The sequence below is a fragment of the Oncorhynchus gorbuscha genome, linkage group LG20 (assembly GCF_021184085.1).
Source record: "Oncorhynchus gorbuscha isolate QuinsamMale2020 ecotype Even-year linkage group LG20, OgorEven_v1.0, whole genome shotgun sequence".
Taxonomy (NCBI): Eukaryota; Metazoa; Chordata; class Actinopteri; order Salmoniformes; family Salmonidae; genus Oncorhynchus; species Oncorhynchus gorbuscha.
In genome coordinates this window covers 44,889,247-44,907,639 of record NC_060192.1, presented here as the reverse complement: position 1 = coordinate 44,907,639, position 18,393 = coordinate 44,889,247, and the positions used below count along the sequence as shown (strand labels likewise).

At 55.3% G+C, this 18,393-nt stretch overlaps 1 protein-coding gene across 3 annotated transcripts in view; it reads right to left on the bottom strand.

Moving 5' to 3' along the window:
* Positions 1-1,280: 1,280 nt before the first annotated feature.
* The window catches only part of si:dkey-71l1.1 (uncharacterized protein LOC569883 homolog), a 70,559-nt gene continuing 53,446 nt past the window's right edge, over positions 1,281-18,393 (bottom strand). Inside the window, exons 8-11 of one of the 3 annotated variants that reach the window (XM_046317382.1) lie at positions 17,547-17,623; positions 3,655-3,757; positions 3,182-3,294; positions 2,943-3,107 (exon numbers count right to left, since the gene is read on the bottom strand). In XM_046317382.1, the coding sequence (XP_046173338.1) occupies positions 3,081-3,107; positions 3,182-3,294; positions 3,655-3,757; positions 17,547-17,623 (320 nt within the window). In that variant the 3' untranslated portion in view covers positions 2,943-3,080. Of the gene's footprint in view, positions 3,108-3,181; positions 3,295-3,654; positions 3,758-17,546; positions 17,624-18,393 lie in introns of all 3 variants that reach the window. The other 2 variants (XR_006833867.1, XM_046317381.1) reach the window with 2 other exon arrangements.

Below are 18,393 nucleotides of genomic sequence, written 5' to 3'. Positions count from 1 at the left end.
AAAGCATCTATATCCACAGTAAAACAAGTCCTATATCAACATAACCTGAAAGGCCGCTCAGCAAGGATGAATCCACTGCTCCAAAACTGGCATAAAAAAGCCAGACTACGGTTTGCAACTGCACATGGGGACAAAGATCGTACGTTTTGGAGAAATCTCCTCTGGTCTGATGAAACAAAAATAGAACTGTTTGACAATAATGACCATCGTTGTGTTTGGAAGAAAAAGGGTGAGGCTTGCAAGCCGAAGAACACCATCCCAACAGTGAAGCACAGGGGTGGCAGCATCATGTTGTGTGGGTGATGTAACAGTATAACTTTAGACCGTCCCCTCGCCCATACCCGGGCGCGAACCAGGGACCCTCTGCACACATCAACAACAGTCACCCACGAAGCATCGTTACCCATCACTCCACAAAAGCCTCGGCCGTTGCAGAGCAAGGGGAACTACTACTTCAAGATCTCAGAGCAAGTGACGTCACCGATTGAAACACTATTTAGCGCACACCACCTCTAACTAAGCTAGCGTTTCACATCCGTTACACTCACCCCCCTTTGGACCTCCTCCTTTTCCGCAGCAACCAGTGATCCGGGTCACGGCACCAATGTAACAGTATAACTCTAGACCGTCCCCTCGCCCATACTCGGGCGCGAACCAGGGACCCTCTGCACCCATCAACAACAGTCACCCACGAAGCATCGTTACCCATCACTCCACAAAAGCCTCGGCCGTTGCAGAGCAAGGGGAACTACTACTTCAAGATCTCAGAGCAAGTGACGTCACCGATTGAAACACTATTTAGCGCGCACCACTGCTAACTAAGGTAGCGTTTCACATCCGTTACACTTTGCTGCAGGAGGGACTGGTGCACTTCACAAAATAGATGGCATCATGAGCCAGGAAAATTATGTGGATATATTGAAGCAACATCTCAAGACATCAGTCAGGAAGTTAAAGCTTGGTCTTCCAAATGGACAATGACCCCAAGCATACTTCCAAAGTTGTGGCAAAATGCCACAATCCTATGGAAAATTTATGGGCTGAACTGTGCGAGCAAGGAGGCCTACAAACCCCTGACTCAGTTACACCAGCTCTGTCAGGAGGAATGGGCCAAAATTCACCCAACTTATTGTGGAAAGTAGGGAAGGCTACCTGAAACATTTGACCCAAGTTAAACAATTTAAAGGCAATGTTACGAAACACTAATTGACTTTATGTGAACTTCTGACCCACTGTGAATGTGATGAAAGAAATAAAAGCTGAAATAAATCATTCTCTCTACAATAATTCTGACATTTCACATTATTAAAATAAAGTGGTGAACCTAACTGACCTAAGACAGGGAATTTTTACCGTGATTAAATGTCAGGAATTGTGAAAAACTGAGTTTAAATGTATTTGGTTAGTATGGGGGAGGTGAGCTGCATTATGGGGGGTGGGAGGTGAGGTGCATTATGAGGATGATGGGAGGTGCATTATGGGGATGGGAGGTGAGCTGCATTATGAGGATGATGGGAGGTGCATTATGGGGATGGGAGGTGAGCTGCATTATGGGGGAGGTTCAGGTGTATCTAAACTTCAGACGTCAACTGTACATGGTCATGGGAGTCTTTGATGCATATATCTTAAACCCCAACATGTTTTATGTAGAACATTAAGTATAAATACATTATGGTATTACAGTATATAGTATACATACAGTAAATTATGGGGAATGGGAGGTGCGGTGCATTACAGGGGGTGGAATGGGAGGTGCATTTTAGGGGATGGGAGGTGCATTTTAGGGGATGGGAGGTGCATTTTAGGGGATGGGAGGGGCATTTTAGGGGATGGGAGAGGCATTTTAGGGGATGGGAGAGGCATTTTAGGGGATGGGAGAGGCATTTTAGGGGATGGGAAGTGCATTTTAGGGGATGGGAGGGGCATTTTAGGGGATGGGAGGTGCATTTTAGGGGATGGGAGGGGCATTTTGTGGATGGGAGGTGCATTTTAGGGGATGGGAGATGCATTTTAGGGGATGGGGATGGGAGGGGCATGTTAGGGGATGGGAGTGGCATTTTAGGGGATGGGAGGTGCATTTTAGGGGATGGGAGGGGCATGTTAGGGGATGGGAGGTGCAATTTAGGGGATGGGAGATGCATTTTGGGGAATGGGAGGTGCATTATGGGGATGGGAGGTGCATTATGGGGATGGGAGGTGAGGTGCATTATGGGGATGGGAGGTGCATTTCAGGGGATGGGTGGTGCATTTTGGGGAATGGGAGGTGCATTATGGGGATGGGAGGTGCATTATGGGGATGGGAGGTGAGGTGCATTATGGGGATGGGAGGTGCATTTTAGGGGATGGGAGGTGCATTATGGGGGATGGGAGGTGCATTATGGGGATGGGAGGTGCATTATGGGGGAGGTGAGCTGCATTATGGGGGTGGGAGGTGAGGTGCATTATGGGGGATGGGAGGTGAGCACAGGAGGTTGGTGGTACCTTACTTGGGGAGGATGGGTTCGTGGTAATGGCTGGAACGGAATCATTGGAATGGTATCAAACACATGGTTAATGCTATGAGCTGTCCATTATGCATTATGAGGTGTGGGGGAGTCATAGAGAATGATAGAGACCTCTAGTGGCCAAAGGGCCATATTAGCATGGACAGCGCCATTGATGGATTCCACCATTTTAATGTAGTCAACTGGGTGGGACTTCCAACTTTATTGGCTGATCCCTCCTGATGAACCTATTGGAGCCATGTTTAACTGGGTCATCAAGATTGATCAGCCAATCGTTTAAGAAGAGAATGTACTACTTCAAAATGCCCATGCTGTGTCAGATGATATAATGTCACAGATACTAAATTTAGTCCTCTATCGCTCTCTATGTGTGGAGCTGACGTCTAGTGAGTCTGTCCAGTTCAGGTTTTTCAACAGAAAGTGATGTAACATTTGCCATGTGGTCGCTAGGGGGGGAATTCTTGCTGCACCATTTTCTTCCTCCAAAAACAGGAACGCCGTTTCCCACGAGGCCACAGGGCTGGGGGAGGGGCATGTGAGGGAGTCCCTTCTGTAGAGGGTTGTGGGTGTTGTAGTCTAGCCCACATTGATTCCCAGCCCCACCTGCACACAGATACGCTACGGTAAGTACACACTACCACCACCGCCATAACCAAAACAACAACACCATCCCCCACCTGCAGTTTGTCACCACGGTGATTAATGAAGGCTCCCATCAGCAGTGTAGCAGGGAGAGGAGACAGACTCTTCTCCAGTACTCCTCCAATTATACACCTACTGTTAACCATGCCTACACACACACACACACACACACACACACACACACACACACACACACACACACACACACACACACACACACACACACACACACACACACACACACACACACACACACACACACACACACACACACACACACACACACACAGGCTGCAGTCAACATTTGTCATCAGGAATACATATTTGCCAGTGGAGGCTGCTGAGGGGAGGACAGCTTATAATACTGTCTGGAACAAAGCGAATGGAATGGCATCAAGTATTTGATACCTTTCCACTCATTCTGCTCATTACAACGAGACCGTCCTCCCCACCAACCTCCTGTGATATTTACATAATAACCCCACCACCCCTCCACACCCCACTGTACCTCTGAACACCATGTTAGCCTCTGGTAGTTCCATCTGGTACCCGAAGGAGGCCGTCGTCTCCTGGGTCCTGGTACTGGCCTCAAACTCTACCCCCACCTGGATCTACACACACACACACACACACACACGCACACACACACACACACACACACACACACACACACACACACACACACACACACACACACACACACACACACACACACACACACACACACACACACACACACACACACACCATTTGTTGGACGGTATTGAAAACATCCCCACCTAGTGGTAGTCTGGTAGTATTGGTCTGGTCTGGTGTAGTGGGGCCTGGTCTGGTGTAGTGGGGCCTGGTCTGGTGTAGTGGGGTCTGGTCTGGTGTAGTGGGGTCTGGTATGGTGTAGTGGGGTCTGGTCTGGTGTAGTGGGGTCTGGTATGGTGTAGTGGGGACTGGTCTGGTGTAGTGGGGTCTGGTCTGGTGTAGTGGGGTCTGGTCTGGTGTAGTGGGGTCTGGTGTAGTGGGGTCTGGTGTAGTGGGGTCTGGTCTGGTGTAGTGGGGCCTGGTCTGGTGTAGTGGGGCCTGGTCTGGTGTAGTGGGGTCTGGTGTAGTGGGGACTGGTCTGGTGTAGTGGGGTCTGGTCTGGTGTAGTGTGGTCTGGTCTGGTGTAGTGTGGTGTGGTGGGGTCTGGTTTGGTATAATGGGGTCTGGTCTTTGTGTTGTGGGGTCTGGTCTGGTGTAGTGGGGTCTGGTCTGGTGTAGTGGGGTCTAGTCTGGTGTAGTGGGGTCTGGTCTGGTGCAGTGGGGTCTGGTGTAGTGGGGTCTGGTCTGGTGTAATGGGGTCTGGTGTAGTGGGGTCTGGTCTGGTGTACTGGGGTCTGGTCTGGTGTAGTGGGGTCTGGTCTGGTGTAATGGGGTCTGGTGTAGTGGGGTGGTGTGTGGTCTGGTCTGGTGTAGTGGGGTCTGGTCTGGTGTAGTGGGGTCTGGTCTGGTGTAGTGGGGTCTGGTGTAGAGGGGTCTGGTCTGGTGTAATGGGGTCTGGTGTAGTGGGGTCTGGTCTGGTGTAGTGGGGTCTGGTCTGGTGTAGTGGGGTCTGGTCTGGTGTAATGGGGTCTGGTGTAGTGGGGTCTGGTCTGGTGTTGTGGGGTCTGGTCTGGTGTAGTGGGGTATGGTCTGGTGTAGTGGGGTCTGGTGTAGTGGGGTATGGTCTGGTGTAGTGGGGCCTGGTCTGGTGTAGCGGGGTCTGGTGTAGTGGGGACTGGTCTGGTGTAGTGGGGTCTGGTGTAGTGGGGCCTGGTCTGGTGTAGTGGGGTCTGGTGTAGTGGGGACTGGTCTGGTGTAGTGGGGTCTGGTCTGGTGTAGTGGGGTCTGGTCTGGTGTAGTGTGGTGTAGTGGGGTCTGGTCTGGTATAATGGGGTCTGGTCTTTGTGTTGTGGGGTCTGGTCTGGTGTAGTGGGGTCTGGTCTGGTGTAGTGGGGTCTGGTGTAGTGGGGTCTGGTCTGGTGTAGTGGGGTCTGGTCTGGTGCAGTGGGGTCTGGTCTGGTGTAATGGGGTCTGGTGTAGTGGGGTATGGTCTGGTGTAGGGGGGTCTGGTCTGGTGTAGTGGGGTGTGGTGTAGTGGGGTGTGGTCTGGTGTAGTGGGGTCTGGTCTGGTGTAGTGGGGTCTGGTCTAGTGTAGTGGGGTCTGGTCTGGTGTAGTGGGGTCTAGTCTGGTGTAGTGGGGTCTGGTCTGGTGCAGTGGGGTCTGGTCTGGTGTAGTGGGGTCTGGTCTGGTGTAGTGGGGTCTGGTCTGGTGTAGTGGGGTCTGGTCTGGTGCAGTGGGGTCTGGTCTGGTGTAATGGGGGGTCTGGTGTAGTGGGGTATGGTCTGGTGTAGTGGGGTCTGGTCTGGTGTAGTGGGGTCTGGTCTGGTGTAGTGGGGTGTGGTGTAGTGGGGTGTGGTCTGGTGTAGTGGGGTCTGGTCTGGTGTAGTGGGGTCTGGTCTAGTGTAGTGGGGTCTGGTCTAGTGTAGTGGGGTCTGGTCTAGTGTAGTGGGGCCTGGTCTGGTGTAGTGGGGTCTAGTCTGGTGTAGTGGGGTCTGGTCTGGTGCAGTGGGATCTGGTCTGGTGTAGTGGGGTCTGGTCTGGTGTAGTGGGGTCTAGTCTGGTGTAGTGGGGTCTGGTCTGGTGCAGTGTGGTCTGGTGTAGTGGGGTGGTGTGTGGTCTGGTCTGGTGTAGTGGGGTCTGGTCTGGTGTAGTGGGGTCTGGTGTAGTGGGGTCTGATGTAGTGGGGTCTGGTCTGGTGTAGTGGGGTCTGGTGTAGTGGGGTCTGGTCTGGTGTAGTGTGGTGGTGTGTGGTCTGGTCTGGTGTAGTGGGGTCTGGTCTGGTGCAGTGGGGTCTGGTGTAGTGGGGTCTGGTCTGGTGTAGTGGGGTCTGGTCTGGTCTGGTGTAGTGTGGTGTAGTGGGGTCTGGTGTAGTGGGATCTGGTCTGGTGTAGTGGGGTCTGGTCTGGTGTAGTGGGGTCTGGTCTGGTGTAGTGGGGTCTGGTCTGGTGTAGTGGGGTCTGGTCTGGTGTAGTGTGGTGTAGTGGGGTATGGTCTGGTGTAGTGTGGTCTGGTCTGGTGTAGTGGGGTCTGGTCTGGTGTAGTGGGGTCTGGTCTGGTGTAGTGGGGTCTGGTGTAGTGGGGTCTGGTCTGGTGTAGTGGGGTCTGGTCTGGTGTAGTGGGGTCTGGTCTGGTGTAGTAGGGACTGGTTTAGTGGGGTCTGGTCTGGTGTAGTGGGGTCTGGTCTGGTGTAGTGGGGTCTGGTCTGGTGTAGTGTGGTGGTGTGTGGTCTGGTCTGGTGTAGTGGGGTCTGGTCTGGTGCAGTGGGGTCTGGTGTAGTGGGGTATGGTCTGGTGTAGTGGGGCCTGGTCTGGTGTAGTGGGGTCTGGTGTAGTGGGGACTGGTCTGGTGTAGTGGGGCCTGGTCTGGTGTAGTGGGGTCTGGTGTAGTGGGGACTGGTCTGGTGTAGTGGGGTCTGGTATGGTGTAGTGTGGTGTAGTGGGGTCTGGTCTGGTATAATGGGGTCTGGTCTTTGTGTTGTGGGGTCTGGTCTGGTGTAGTGGGGTCTGGTCTGGTGTAATGGGGTCTGGTGTAGTGGGGTATGGTCTGGTGTAGTGGGGTCTGGTCTGGTGTAGTGGGGTGTGGTGTAGTGGGGTGTGGTCTGGTGTAGTGGGGTCTGGTCTGGTGTAGTGGGGTCTGGTCTTGTGTAGTGGGGTCTGGTCTGGTGTAGTGGGGTGGTGTGTGGTCTGGACTGGTGTAGTGGGGTCTGGTCTAATGTAGTGGGGTCTGGTGTAGTGGGGACTGGTCTGGTGTAGTGGGGTCTGGTCTGGTGTAGTGGGGTCTGGTCTGGTGTAGTGTGGTGTAGTGGGGTCTGGTCTGGTGTGGTGGGGTCTGGTCTGGTGTAGTGGGGTCTGGTCTGGTGTAATGGGGTCTGGTGTAGTGGGGTATGGTCTGGTGTAGTGGGGTCTGGTCTGGTGTAGTGGGGTGTGGTGTAGTGGGGTCTAGTCTGGTGTAGTGGGGTCTGGTCTGGTGCAGTGTGGTCTGGTGTAGTGGGGACTGGTCTGGTGTAGTGGGGTGGTGTGTGGTCTGGACTGGTGTAGTGGGGTCTGGTCTAGTGTAGTGGGGTCTGGTGTAGTGGGGACTGGTCTGGTGTAGTGGGGTCTGGTCTGGTGTAGTGGGGTCTGGTCTGGTGTAGTGTGGTGTAGTGGGGTCTGGTCTGGTGTGGTGGGGTCTGGTCTGGTGTAGTGGGGTCTGGTCTGGTGTAGTGGGGTCTGGTGTAGTGGGGTCTGGTGTAGTGGGGTCTGGTCTGGTGTAGTGGGGTCTAGTCTGGTGTAGTGGGGTCTGGTCTGGTGCAGTGTGGTCTGGTGTAGTGGGGTCTGGTCTGGTATAATGGGGTCTGGTGTAGTGGGGTCTGGTCTGGTGTAGTGGGGTCTGGTCTGGTGTAGTGGGGTCTGGTCTGGTGCAGTGGGGTCTGGTGTAGTGGGGTCTGGTCTGGTGTAGTGGGGTCTGGTCTGGTCTGGTGTAGTGTGGTGTAGTGGGGTCTGGTGTAGTGGGATCTGGTCTGGTGTAGTGGGGTCTGGTCTGGTGTAGTGGGGTCTGGTCTGGTGTACTGGGGTCTAGTCTGGTATAGTGGGGTCTGGTATGGTGTAGTGGGGTCTGGTCTGGTGTAGTGGGGTCTGGTGTAGTGTGGTCTGGTCTGGTGTAGTGGGGTCTGGTCTGGTGTAGTGGGGTCTGGTCTGGTGTAGTGTGGTCTGGTCTGGTGTAGTGGGGTCTGGTCTGGTGTAGTGGGGACTGGTCTGGTGTAGTGGGGTCTGGTCTGGTGTAATGGGGTCTGGTGTAGTGGGGTCTGGTCTGGTGTAGTGGGGTCTGGTCTGGTGTAGTGGGGTATGGTCTGGTGTAGTGGGGCCTGGTCTGGTGTAGCAGGGTCTGGTGTAGTGGGGACTGGTCTGGTGTAGTGGGGCCTGGTCTGGTGTAGTGGGGTCTGGTCTGGTGCAGTGGGGTCTGGTGTAGTGGGGTCTGGTGTAGTGGGGTCTGGTCTGGTCTGGTGTAGTGGGATCTGGTCTGGTGTGTGGGGTGGGGTCTGGTGTAGTGGGGTCTGGTCTGGTGTACTGGGGTCTAGTCTGGTGTAGTGGGGTCTGGTATGGTGTAGTGGGGTCTGGTCTGGTGTAGTGGGGTCTGGTCTGGTGTAATGGGGTCTGGTGTAGTGGGTGTAGTGGGGTCTGGTCTGGTGTAGTGGGGTCTGGTCTGGTGTAGTGGGGTCTGGTCTGGTGCAGTGGGGTCTGGTGTAATGGGGTATGGTCTGGTGTAGTGGGGCCTGGTCTGGTGTAGCAGGGTCTGGTGTAGTGGGGACTGGTCTGGTGTAGTGGGGCCTGGTCTGGTGTAGTGGGGTCTGGTGTAGTGGGGACTGGTCTGGTGTAGTGGGGTCTTGTCTGGTGTAGTGGGGTCTGTTCTGGTGTAGTGTGGTGTAGTGGGGTCTGGTCTGGTGTAATGGGGTCTGGTGTAGTGGGGTATGGTCTGGTGTAGTGGGGTCTGGTCTGGTGTAGTGGGGTCTGGTGTAGTGGGGTGTGGTCTGGTGTAGTGGGGTCTGGTCTGGTGTAGTGGGGTCTGGTCTTGTGTAGTGGGGTCTGGTCTGGTGTAGTGGGGTGGTGTGTGGTCTGGACTGGTGTAGTGGGGTCTGGTCTAGTGTAGTGGGGTCTGGTGTAGTGGGGACTGGTCTGGTGTAGTGGGGTCTGGTCTGGTGTAGTGGGGTCTGGTCTGGTGTAGTGTGGTGTAGTGGGGTCTGGTCTGGTGTGGTGGGGTCTGGTCTGGTGTAGTGGGGTCTGGTCTGGTGTAATGGGGTCTGGTGTAGTGGGGTATGGTCTGGTGTAGTGGGGTCTGGTCTGGTGTAGTGGGGTGTGGTGTAGTGGGGTCTAGTCTGGTGTAGTGGGGTCTGGTCTGGTGCAGTGTGGTCTGGTGTAGTGGGGACTGGTCTGGTGTAGTGGGGTGGTGTGTGGTCTGGACTGGTGTAGTGGGGTCTGGTCTAGTGTAGTGGGGTCTGGTGTAGTGGGGACTGGTCTGGTGTAGTGGGGTCTGGTCTGGTGTAGTGGGGTCTGGTCTGGTGTAGTGTGGTGTAGTGGGGTCTGGTCTGGTGTGGTGGGGTCTGGTCTGGTGTAGTGGGGTCTGGTCTGGTGTAGTGGGGTCTGGTGTAGTGGGGTCTGGTGTAGTGGGGTCTGGTCTGGTGTAGTGGGGTCTAGTCTGGTGTAGTGGGGTCTGGTCTGGTGCAGTGTGGTCTGGTGTAGTGGGGTCTGGTCTGGTATAATGGGGTCTGGTGTAGTGGGGTCTGGTCTGGTGTAGTGGGGTCTGGTCTGGTGTAGTGGGGTCTGGTCTGGTGCAGTGGGGTCTGGTGTAGTGGGGTCTGGTCTGGTGTAGTGGGGTCTGGTCTGGTCTGGTGTAGTGTGGTGTAGTGGGGTCTGGTGTAGTGGGATCTGGTCTGGTGTAGTGGGGTCTGGTCTGGTGTAGTGGGGTCTGGTCTGGTGTACTGGGGTCTAGTCTGGTATAGTGGGGTCTGGTATGGTGTAGTGGGGTCTGGTCTGGTGTAGTGGGGTCTGGTGTAGTGTGGTCTGGTCTGGTGTAGTGGGGTCTGGTCTGGTGTAGTGGGGTCTGGTCTGGTGTAGTGTGGTCTGGTCTGGTGTAGTGGGGTCTGGTCTGGTGTAGTGGGGACTGGTCTGGTGTAGTGGGGTCTGGTCTGGTGTTATGGGGTCTGGTGTAGTGGGGTCTGGTCTGGTGTAGTGGGGTCTGGTCTGGTGTAGTGGGGTATGGTCTGGTGTAGTGGGGCCTGGTCTGGTGTAGCAGGGTCTGGTGTAGTGGGGACTGGTCTGGTGTAGTGGGGCCTGGTCTGGTGTAGTGGGGTCTGGTCTGGTGCAGTGGGGTCTGGTGTAGTGGGGTCTGGTGTAGTGGGGTCTGGTCTGGTGTAGTGGGATCTGGTCTGGTGTAGTGGGGTCTGGTCTGGTGTAGTGGGGTCTGGTCTGGTGTACTGGGGTCTAGTCTGGTGTAGTGGGGTCTGGTATGGTGTAGTGGGGTCTGGTCTGGTGTAGTGGGGTCTGGTCTGGTGTAATGGGGTCTGGTGTAGTGGGGTCTGGTCTGGTGTAGTGGGGTCTGGTCTGGTGTAGTGGGGTCTGGTCTGGTGCAGTGGGGTCTGGTGTAATGGGGTATGGTCTGGTGTAGTGGGGCCTGGTCTGGTGTAGCAGGGTCTGGTGTAGTGGGGACTGGTCTGGTGTAGTGGGGCCTGGTCTGGTGTAGTGGGGTCTGGTGTAGTGGGGACTGGTCTGGTGTAGTGGGGTCTTGTCTGGTGTAGTGGGGTCTGTTCTGGTGTAGTGTGGTGTAGTGGGGTCTGGTCTGGTATAATGGGGTCTGGTCTTTGTGTTGTGGGGTCTGGTCTGGTGTAGTGGGGTCTGGTCTGGTGTAGTGGGGTCTGGTGTAGTGGGGTCGTGTCTGGTGTAGTGGGGTCTGATCTGGTGCAGTGGGGTCTGGTCTGGTGTAATGGGGTCTGGTGTAGTGGGGTCTGGTCTGGTGTAGTGGGGTGTGGTGTAGTGGGGTGTGGTCTGGTGTAGTGGGGTCTGGTCTGGTGTAGTGGGGTCTGGTCTAGTGTAGTGGGGTCTGGTCTGGTGTAGTGGGGTGTGGTCTGGTGTAGTGGGGTCTGGTCTGGTGTAGTGGGGTCTGGTCTGGTGTAGTGGGGTCTGGTCTAGTGTAGTGGGGTCTAGTCTGGTGTAGTGGGGTCTGGTGTAGTGGGGTCTGCTCTGGTGATGTGTGGTCTGGTCTGGTGCAGTGTGGTCTGGTGTAGTGGGGACTGGTCTGGTGTAGTGGGGTGGTGTGTGGTCTGGTCTGGTGTAGTGGGGTCTGGTCTGGTGTAGTGGGGTCTGGTCTAGTGTAGTGGGGTCTGGTGTAGTGGGGACTGGTCTGGTGTAGTGGGGTCTGGTCTGGTGTAGTGGGGTCTGGTGTAGTGGGGTCTGGTCTAGTGTAGTGGGGTCTGGTGTAGTGGGGTCTGGTCTAGTGTAGTGGGGTCTAGTCTGGTGTAGTGGGGTCTGGTCTAGTGTAGTGGGGTCTAGTCTGGTGTAGTGGGGTCTGGTGTAGTGGGGTCTGCTCTGGTGGTGTGTGGTCTGGTCTGGTGCAGTGTGGTCTGGTGTAGTGGGGACTGGTCTGGTATAGTGGGTTGGTGTGTGGTCTGGTCTGGTGTAGTGGGGTCTGGTCTGGTGTAGTGGGGTCTGGTCTGGTGTAGTGGGGTCTGGTCTGGTGCAGTGGGGTCTGGTGTAATGGGGTATGGTCTGGTGTAGCAGGGTCTGGTGTAGTGGGGACTGGTCTGGTGTAGTGGGGCCTGGTCTGGTGTAGTGGGGTCTGGTGTAGTGGGGACTGGTCTGGTGTAGTGGGGTCTGGTCTGGTGTAGTGGGGTCTGGTCTGGTGTAGTGTGGTGTAGTGGGGTCTGGTCTGGTATAATGGGGTCTGGTCTTTGTGTTGTGGGGTCTGGTCTGGTGTAGTGGGGTCTGGTCTGGTGTAGTGGGGTCTGGTGTAGTGGGGTCTGGTGTCTGGTGTAGTGGGGTCTGATCTGGTGCAGTGGGGTCTGGTCTGGTGTAATGGGGTCTGGTGTAGTGGGGTCTGGTCTGGTGTAGTGGGGTGTGGTGTAGTGGGGTGTGGTCTGGTGTAGTGGGGTCTGGTCTGGTGTAGTGGGGTCTGGTCTAGTGTAGTGGGGTCTGGTCTGGTGTAGTGGGGTGTGGTCTGGTGTAGTGGGGTCTGGTCTGGTGTAGTGGGGTCTGGTCTGGTGTAGTGGGGTCTGGTCTGGTGTGTAGTGGGGTCTGGTCTGGGGTCTAGTCTGGTGTAGTGGGGTCTGGTGTAGTGGGGTCTGCTCTGGTGGTGTGTGGTCTGGTCTGGTGCAGTGTGGTCTGGTGTAGTGGGGTCTGGTCTGGTGTAGTGGGGTCTGGTCTGGTGTAGTGGGGTCTGGTCTGGTGTAGTGGGGTCTGGTCTAGTGTAGTGGGGGGTCTGGTGTAGTGGGGGACTGGTCTGGGACTGGTCTGGTGTAGTGGGGTCTGGTCTGGTGTAGTGGGGTGGTGGGGTCTGGTCTAGTGTAGTGGGGTCTGGTGTAGTGGGGACTGGTCTGGTGTAGTGGGGTCTGGTCTGGTGCAGTGTGGTCTGGTGTAGTGGGGTCTGGTCTGGTGCAGTGTGGTCTGGTGTAGTGGGGTGGTGTGTGGTCTGGTCTGGTGCAGTGTGGTCTGGTGTAGTGGGGTCTGGTCTGGTGGTGTGTGGTCTGGTCTGGTGCAGTGTGGTCTGGTGTAGTGGGGACTGGTCTGGTGTAGTGGGGTGGTGTGTGGTCTGGTCTGGTGTAGTGGGGTCTGGTGTAGTGGGGTATGGTCTGGTGTAGTGGGGCCTGGTCTGGTGTTGCGTGGTCTGGTGTAGTGGGGACTGGTCTGGTGTAGTGGGGTCTGGTGTAGTGGGGACTGGTCTGGTGTAGTGGGGCCTGGTCTGGTGTAGTGGGGTCTGGTCTGGTGTAGTGGGGAATGGTCTGGTGTAGTGGGGTTTGGTGTAGTGGGGACTGGTCTGGTGTAGTGGGGCCTGGTCTGGTGTAGTGGGGTCTGGTGTAGTGGGGTCTAGTCTGGTGTAGTGGGGTCTGGTCTGGTGTAGTGGGGACTGGTCTGGTGTAGTGTGGTGTAGTGGGGTCTGGTCTGGTATAATGGGGTCTGGTCTTTGTGTTGTGGGGTCTGGTCTGGTGTAGTGGGGTCTGGTCTGGTGTAGTGGGGTCTGGTGTAGTGGGGTCTGGTCTGGTGTAGTGGGGTCTGGTCTGGTGCAGTGGGGTCTGGTCTGGTGTAATGGGGTCTGGTGTAGTGGGGTATGGTCTGGTGTAGTGGGGTCTGGTCTGGTGTAGTGGGGTGTGGTGTAGTGGGGTGTGGTCTGGTGTAGTGGGGTCTGGTCTGGTGTAGTGGGGTCTGGTGTAGTGGGGTCTGGTCTGGTGTAGTGGGGTCTGGTCTGGTGTAGTGGGGTCTGGTCTGGTGTAGTGGGGTCTGGTCTGGTGTAGTGGGGTCTGGTCAGGTGTAGTGTGGTGGTGTGTGGTCTGGTCTGGTGTAGTGGGGTCTGGTCTGGTGTAGTGGGGTCTGGTCTAGTGTAGTGGGGTCTGGTCTAGTGTAGTGGGGCCTGGTCTGGTGTAGTGGGGTCTGGTCTGGTGTAGTGGGGTCTGGTCTGGTGTAGTGTGGTGGTGTGTGGTCTGGTCTGGTGTAGTGGGGTCTGGTCTGGTGCAGTGGGGTCTGGTGTAGTGGGGTATGTTCTGGTGTAGTGGGTCCTGGTCTGGTGTAGTGGGGTCTGGTGTCGCGGGGTCTGGTGTAGTGGGGACTGGTCTGGTGTAGTGGGGTCTGGTGTAGTGGGGACTGGTCTGGTGTAGTGGGGTCTGGTCTGGTGTAGTGGGGTCTGGTCTGGTGTAGTGTGGTGTAGTGGGGTCTGGTCTGGTATAATGGGGTCTGTTCTTTGTGTTGTGGGGTCTGGTCTGGTGTAGTGGGGTCTGGTCTGGTGTAGTGGGGTCTGGTGTAGTGGGGTCTGGTCTGGTGTAGTGGGGTCTGGTCTGGTGTAGTGGGGTCTGGTCAGTTGCAGTGGGGTCTGGTGTAGTGGGGTATGGTCTTGTGTAGTGGGGTCTGGTCTGGTGTAGTGGGGTGTGGTGTAGTGTGGTCTGGTGTAGTGGGGTGGTGTGTGGTCTGGTCTGGTGTAGTGGGGTCTGGTGTGTGGTCTAGTCTGGTGTAGTGGGGTTTGGTCTGGTGTAGTGGGGTCTGGTGTAGTGGGGTCTGGTCTGGTGTAGTGGGGTCTGGTCTAGTGTAGTGGGGTCTGGTCTAGTGTAGTGGGGCCTGGTCTGGTGTAGTGGGGTCTGGTCTGGTGTAGTGGGGTCTGGTCTGGTGTAGTGGCGTCTGGTGTAGTGGGGTCTGGTCTGGTGTAGTAGGGTCTGGTCTGGTGTAGTGGGGTCTGGTCTGGTGCAGTTGGATCTGGTGTAGTGGGGTCTGGTGTAGTTGAGTGGGGTCTGGTCTGGTGTAGTGGGGTCTGGTCTGGTGTAGTGGGGTCTGGTCTGGTGCAGTGGGGTCTGGTGTAGTGGGGTCTGGTATAGTGGGGTCTGGTCTGGTGTAGTGGGGTCTGGTCTGGTGTAGTGGGGTCTGGTCTGGTGTAGTGGGGTCTGGTCTGGTGTAGTGTGGTGGTGTGTGGTCTGGTCTGGTGTAGTGGGGTCTGGTCTGGTGCAGTGGGGTCTGGTGTAGTGGGGTCTGGTCTGGTGTAGTGGGGTCTGGTCTGGTCTGGTGTAGTGTGGTGTAGTGGGGTCTGGTGTAGTGGGATCTGGTCTGGTGTAGTGGGGTCTGGTCTGGTGTAGTGGGGTCTGGTCTGGTGTACTGGGGTCTAGTCTGGTGTAGTGGGGTCTGGTCTGGTGTAGTGGGGTCTGGTCTGGTGTAGTGGGGTCTGGTGTAGTGTGGTCTGGTCTGGTGTAGTGGGGTCTGGTCTGGTGTAGTGGGGTCTGCTCTGGTTTAGTGGGGTCTGGTCTGGTGGAGTGGGGTCTGGTCTGGTGTAGTGGGGTCTGGTCTGGTGTAGTGGGGTCTGGTCTGGTGTAATGGGGTCTGGTGTAGTGGGGTCTGGTCTGGTGTAGTGGGGTCTGGTCTGGTGTAGTGGGGTCTGGTCTGGTGTAGTGGGGTCTGGTCTGGTGTAGTGTGGTGGTGTGTGGTCTGGTCTGGTGTAGTGGGGTCTGGTCTGGTGCAGTGGGGTCTTGTGTAGTGGGGTATGGTCTGGTGTAGTGGGGCCTGGTCTGGTGTAGCGGGGTCTGGTGTAGTGGGGACTGGTCTGGTGTAGTGGGGTCTGGTGTAGTGGGGACTGGTCTGGTGTAGTGGGGTCTGGTCTGGTGTAGTGGGGTCTGGTCTGGTGTAGTGTGGTCTGGTGTAGTGTAGTGTGGTGTAGTGGGGTCTGGTCTGGTATAATGGGGTCTGGTCTTTGTGTTGTGGGGTCTGGTCTGGTGTAGTGGGGTCTGGTCTAGTGTAGTGGGGTCTGGTGTAGTGGGGTCTGGTCTGGTGTAGTGGGGTCTTCTCTGGTGCAGTGGGGTCTGGTCTGTTGTAGTGGGGTCTGGTCTGGTGTAGTGGGGTGTGGTGTATTGGGGTGTGGTCTGGTGTAGTGGGGTCTGGTCTGGTGTAGTGGGGTCTGGTCTGGTGTAGTGGGGTCTGGTCTGGTGTAGTGGGGTCTGGTCTGGTGTAGTGGGGTCTGGTCTGGTGTAGTGGGGTCTGGTCTGGTGTAGTGGGTCTGGTCTAGTGTAGTGGGGCCTGGTCTGGTGTAGTGGGGTCTGGTCTGGTGTAGTGGGGTCTGGTCTGGTGTAGTGGGGTCTGGTCTGGTGTACTGGGGTCTAGTCTGGTGTAGTGGTGGTGTGTGGTCTGGTCTGGTGTAGTGGGGTCTGGTCCAGTGGGGTCTGGTGTAGTGGGGTCTGTTCTGGTGTAGGGGTCTGGTCTGGTGTAGTGTGCGGGGTCTGGTCTGGTCTGGTGTAGTGGGGTGGGATCTGGTCTGGTGTAGTGGGGTCTGGTCTGGTGTAGTGGGGTCTGGTCTGGTGTAGTGGGGTCTGGTCTGGTGTAATGGGGTCTGGTGTAGTGGGGTCTGGTCTGTAGTGGGGTGGTCTGGGAGTGGGGTCTGGGGTCTGGTGTAGTGGGGTCTGGTCTGGTGTAGTGGGGTGGTGGTGTGTGGTCTGGTGGGGTAGTGTAGTGGGGTTGTCTGGTCTGTGGGTAGTGTGGTCTGGTGTAGTGGTGGTCTGGTGTAGTGGGGTCTGGTGGAGTCTGTAGTGGGGTGTTGTTTGGTCTGGTGTAGTGGGGTCTGGTCTGGGGGTCTGGTCTGGTGTGAGTGGGGTCTGGTCTGGTGTAGTGGGGCCTGGTCTGGTGTAGTGGGGTCTGGTCTGGTGTAGTGGGGTCTGGTCTGGTGTAGTGGGGTCTGGTCTGGTGTAGTGGGGTCTGGTGGTAGTGGGGTCTGGTCTGGTGTAGTGGTGGTGGGTCTGGTCTGGTGTAGTGGGGTCTGGTTGTTTGGTCTGGTGTACTGGGGTCTGGTCTGGTCTGGTGGAGTGGGGTCTGGTCTGGTGTAGTGGGGTCTGGTCTGGTGTAGTGGGGTCTGGTCTGGTGCAGTGGGGTCTGGTCTGGTCTGGTCTGGTAGTGGTCTGGTGTGTGGTCTGGTCTGGAGTGGGGTCTGGTCTGGTGTAGTGGGGTCTGGTCTGGTCTGGTGGAGTGGGGTCTGGTCTGGTCTGGTGGGAGTGGGTGGGTGTAGTGGGGTCTGGTCTGGTGTAGTGGGGTCTGGTCTGGTGTAGTGGTCTGGGAGTGGGATCTGGTCTGGTGTAGTGGGGTCTGGTCTGGTGTAGTGGGGTCTGGTCTGGTGTAGTGGGGTCTGGTCTGGTGTAGTGGGGTGGTCTGGGAGTGGGGTCTGGTCTGGTGTAGTGGGGTCTGGTGTAGTGGGAGTGGGGTCTGGTCTGGTGTAGTGGGGCCTGGTCTGGGTGTAGTGGGGTCTGGTGTGTAGTGGGGTCTGGTCTGGTGTAGTGGGGGGTCTGGTAGTCTGGTGTAGTGGGGTCTGGTCTGGTGTAGTGGGGTCTGGTCTGGTGTAGTGGGGTCTGGTCTGGTGGTGTAGTGGGGTCTGGTCTGGTGTAATGGGGTCTGGTCTTTGTGTTGGTGGGGTCTGGTCTGGTGTAGTGGGGTCTGGTCTGGTGCAGTGGGGTCTTGTGTAGTGGGGTCTGGTGTAGTGGGGTCTGGTCTGGTGTAGTGGGGTCTGGTCTGGTGCAGTGGGGTCTGGTCTGGTGTAATGGGGTCTGGTGTAGTGGGGTCTGGTCTGGTGTAGTGGTCTGGTGTAGTGGGGTCTGGTCTGGTGTAGTGGGGTCTGGTCTGGTGTAGTGGGGTCTGGTCTGGTGTAGTGGGGTCTGGTCTGGTGTAGTGGGGTGTGGTCTGGTGTAGTGGGGTCTGGTCTGGTGTAGTGTGGTCTGGTCTGGTGGAGTGGGGTGTGGTCTGGTGGAGTGGGGTGTGGTTTGGTCTGGTGTAGTGGGGTCTGGTCTGGTGGAGTGGGGTCTGGTCTGGTGTAGTGGGGTCTGGTCTAGTGGAGTGGGGTCTGGTCTGGTGGAGTGGGGTCTGGTCTGGTGTGTGGTCTGGTCTGGTGTAGTGGGGTCTGGTCTGGTGGAGTGGGGTCTGGTCTGGTGGAGTGGGGTGTGGTCTGGTGGAGTGGGGTGTGGTTTGGTCTGGTGTAGTGGGGTGTGGTTTGGTCTGTTGTAGTGTGGTGGTGTGTGGTCTGGTGGAGTGTAGTGTTGTTTGGTCTGGTGTAGTGGGGTGTGGTTTGGTGTGTTGAGTGTTTCTAGTGTGTGTGTGTGTGAGTGTGTATGTATTGTGTTTGTCAATGTGTACCTGTTTGTTAGCTCTATGGTAGTAGCTGGCGTGAGCTCCTCCTTTCCCAGCATTCAGTGTCGCCACCCAATTAGGACCTGATGTAGAATCACAAAGAATCTACTAGATCAGACTGTCTGATGTAGAATAACACAACATCTACTAGATCATACTGTCTGACGTAGAATAACACAGCATCTACTAGATCATACCGTCTGACGTAGAATAACACAGCATAAACTAGATCATACCGTCTGACGTAGAATCCCAGAGAATATATTAGATTAGACATATATATAGTGTGTGTATATATAATGTGTGTATATATAATGTGTGTATATATAACATGCGTATATATAATGTGTGTATTTATAATGTGTGTGTATATAATATGTGTATATATAATGTGTGTATATATAATGTGTGCATATATAATGTGTGTATATATAGTGTGTGTATTTATAATGTGTGTATATATAGTGTGTGTATATATAATGTGTGTATATATAGTGTGTGTATATATAACATGTGTATATATAGTGAGTGTATATATAATGTGTGTGTATATATAGTGTGTGTATATATAGTGTGTGTATATATAATGTGTGTATATATAACGTGTGTATATATAGTGTGTGTATATATAACATGTGTGTATATATAATGTGTGTGTATATATAATGTGTGTATATATAATGTGTATATATATATAACATGTGTATATATAATGTGTGTATATATATATATAACATGTGTATGTCACGCCTTGGTCATTGTATCTTGTGTTTTTGTTATATGTTTGCGTAGGCCAGGGTGTGACATGGGTTTATATGTTGTATTGGGGTTTGTATTAATTGGCAGTGTGTAT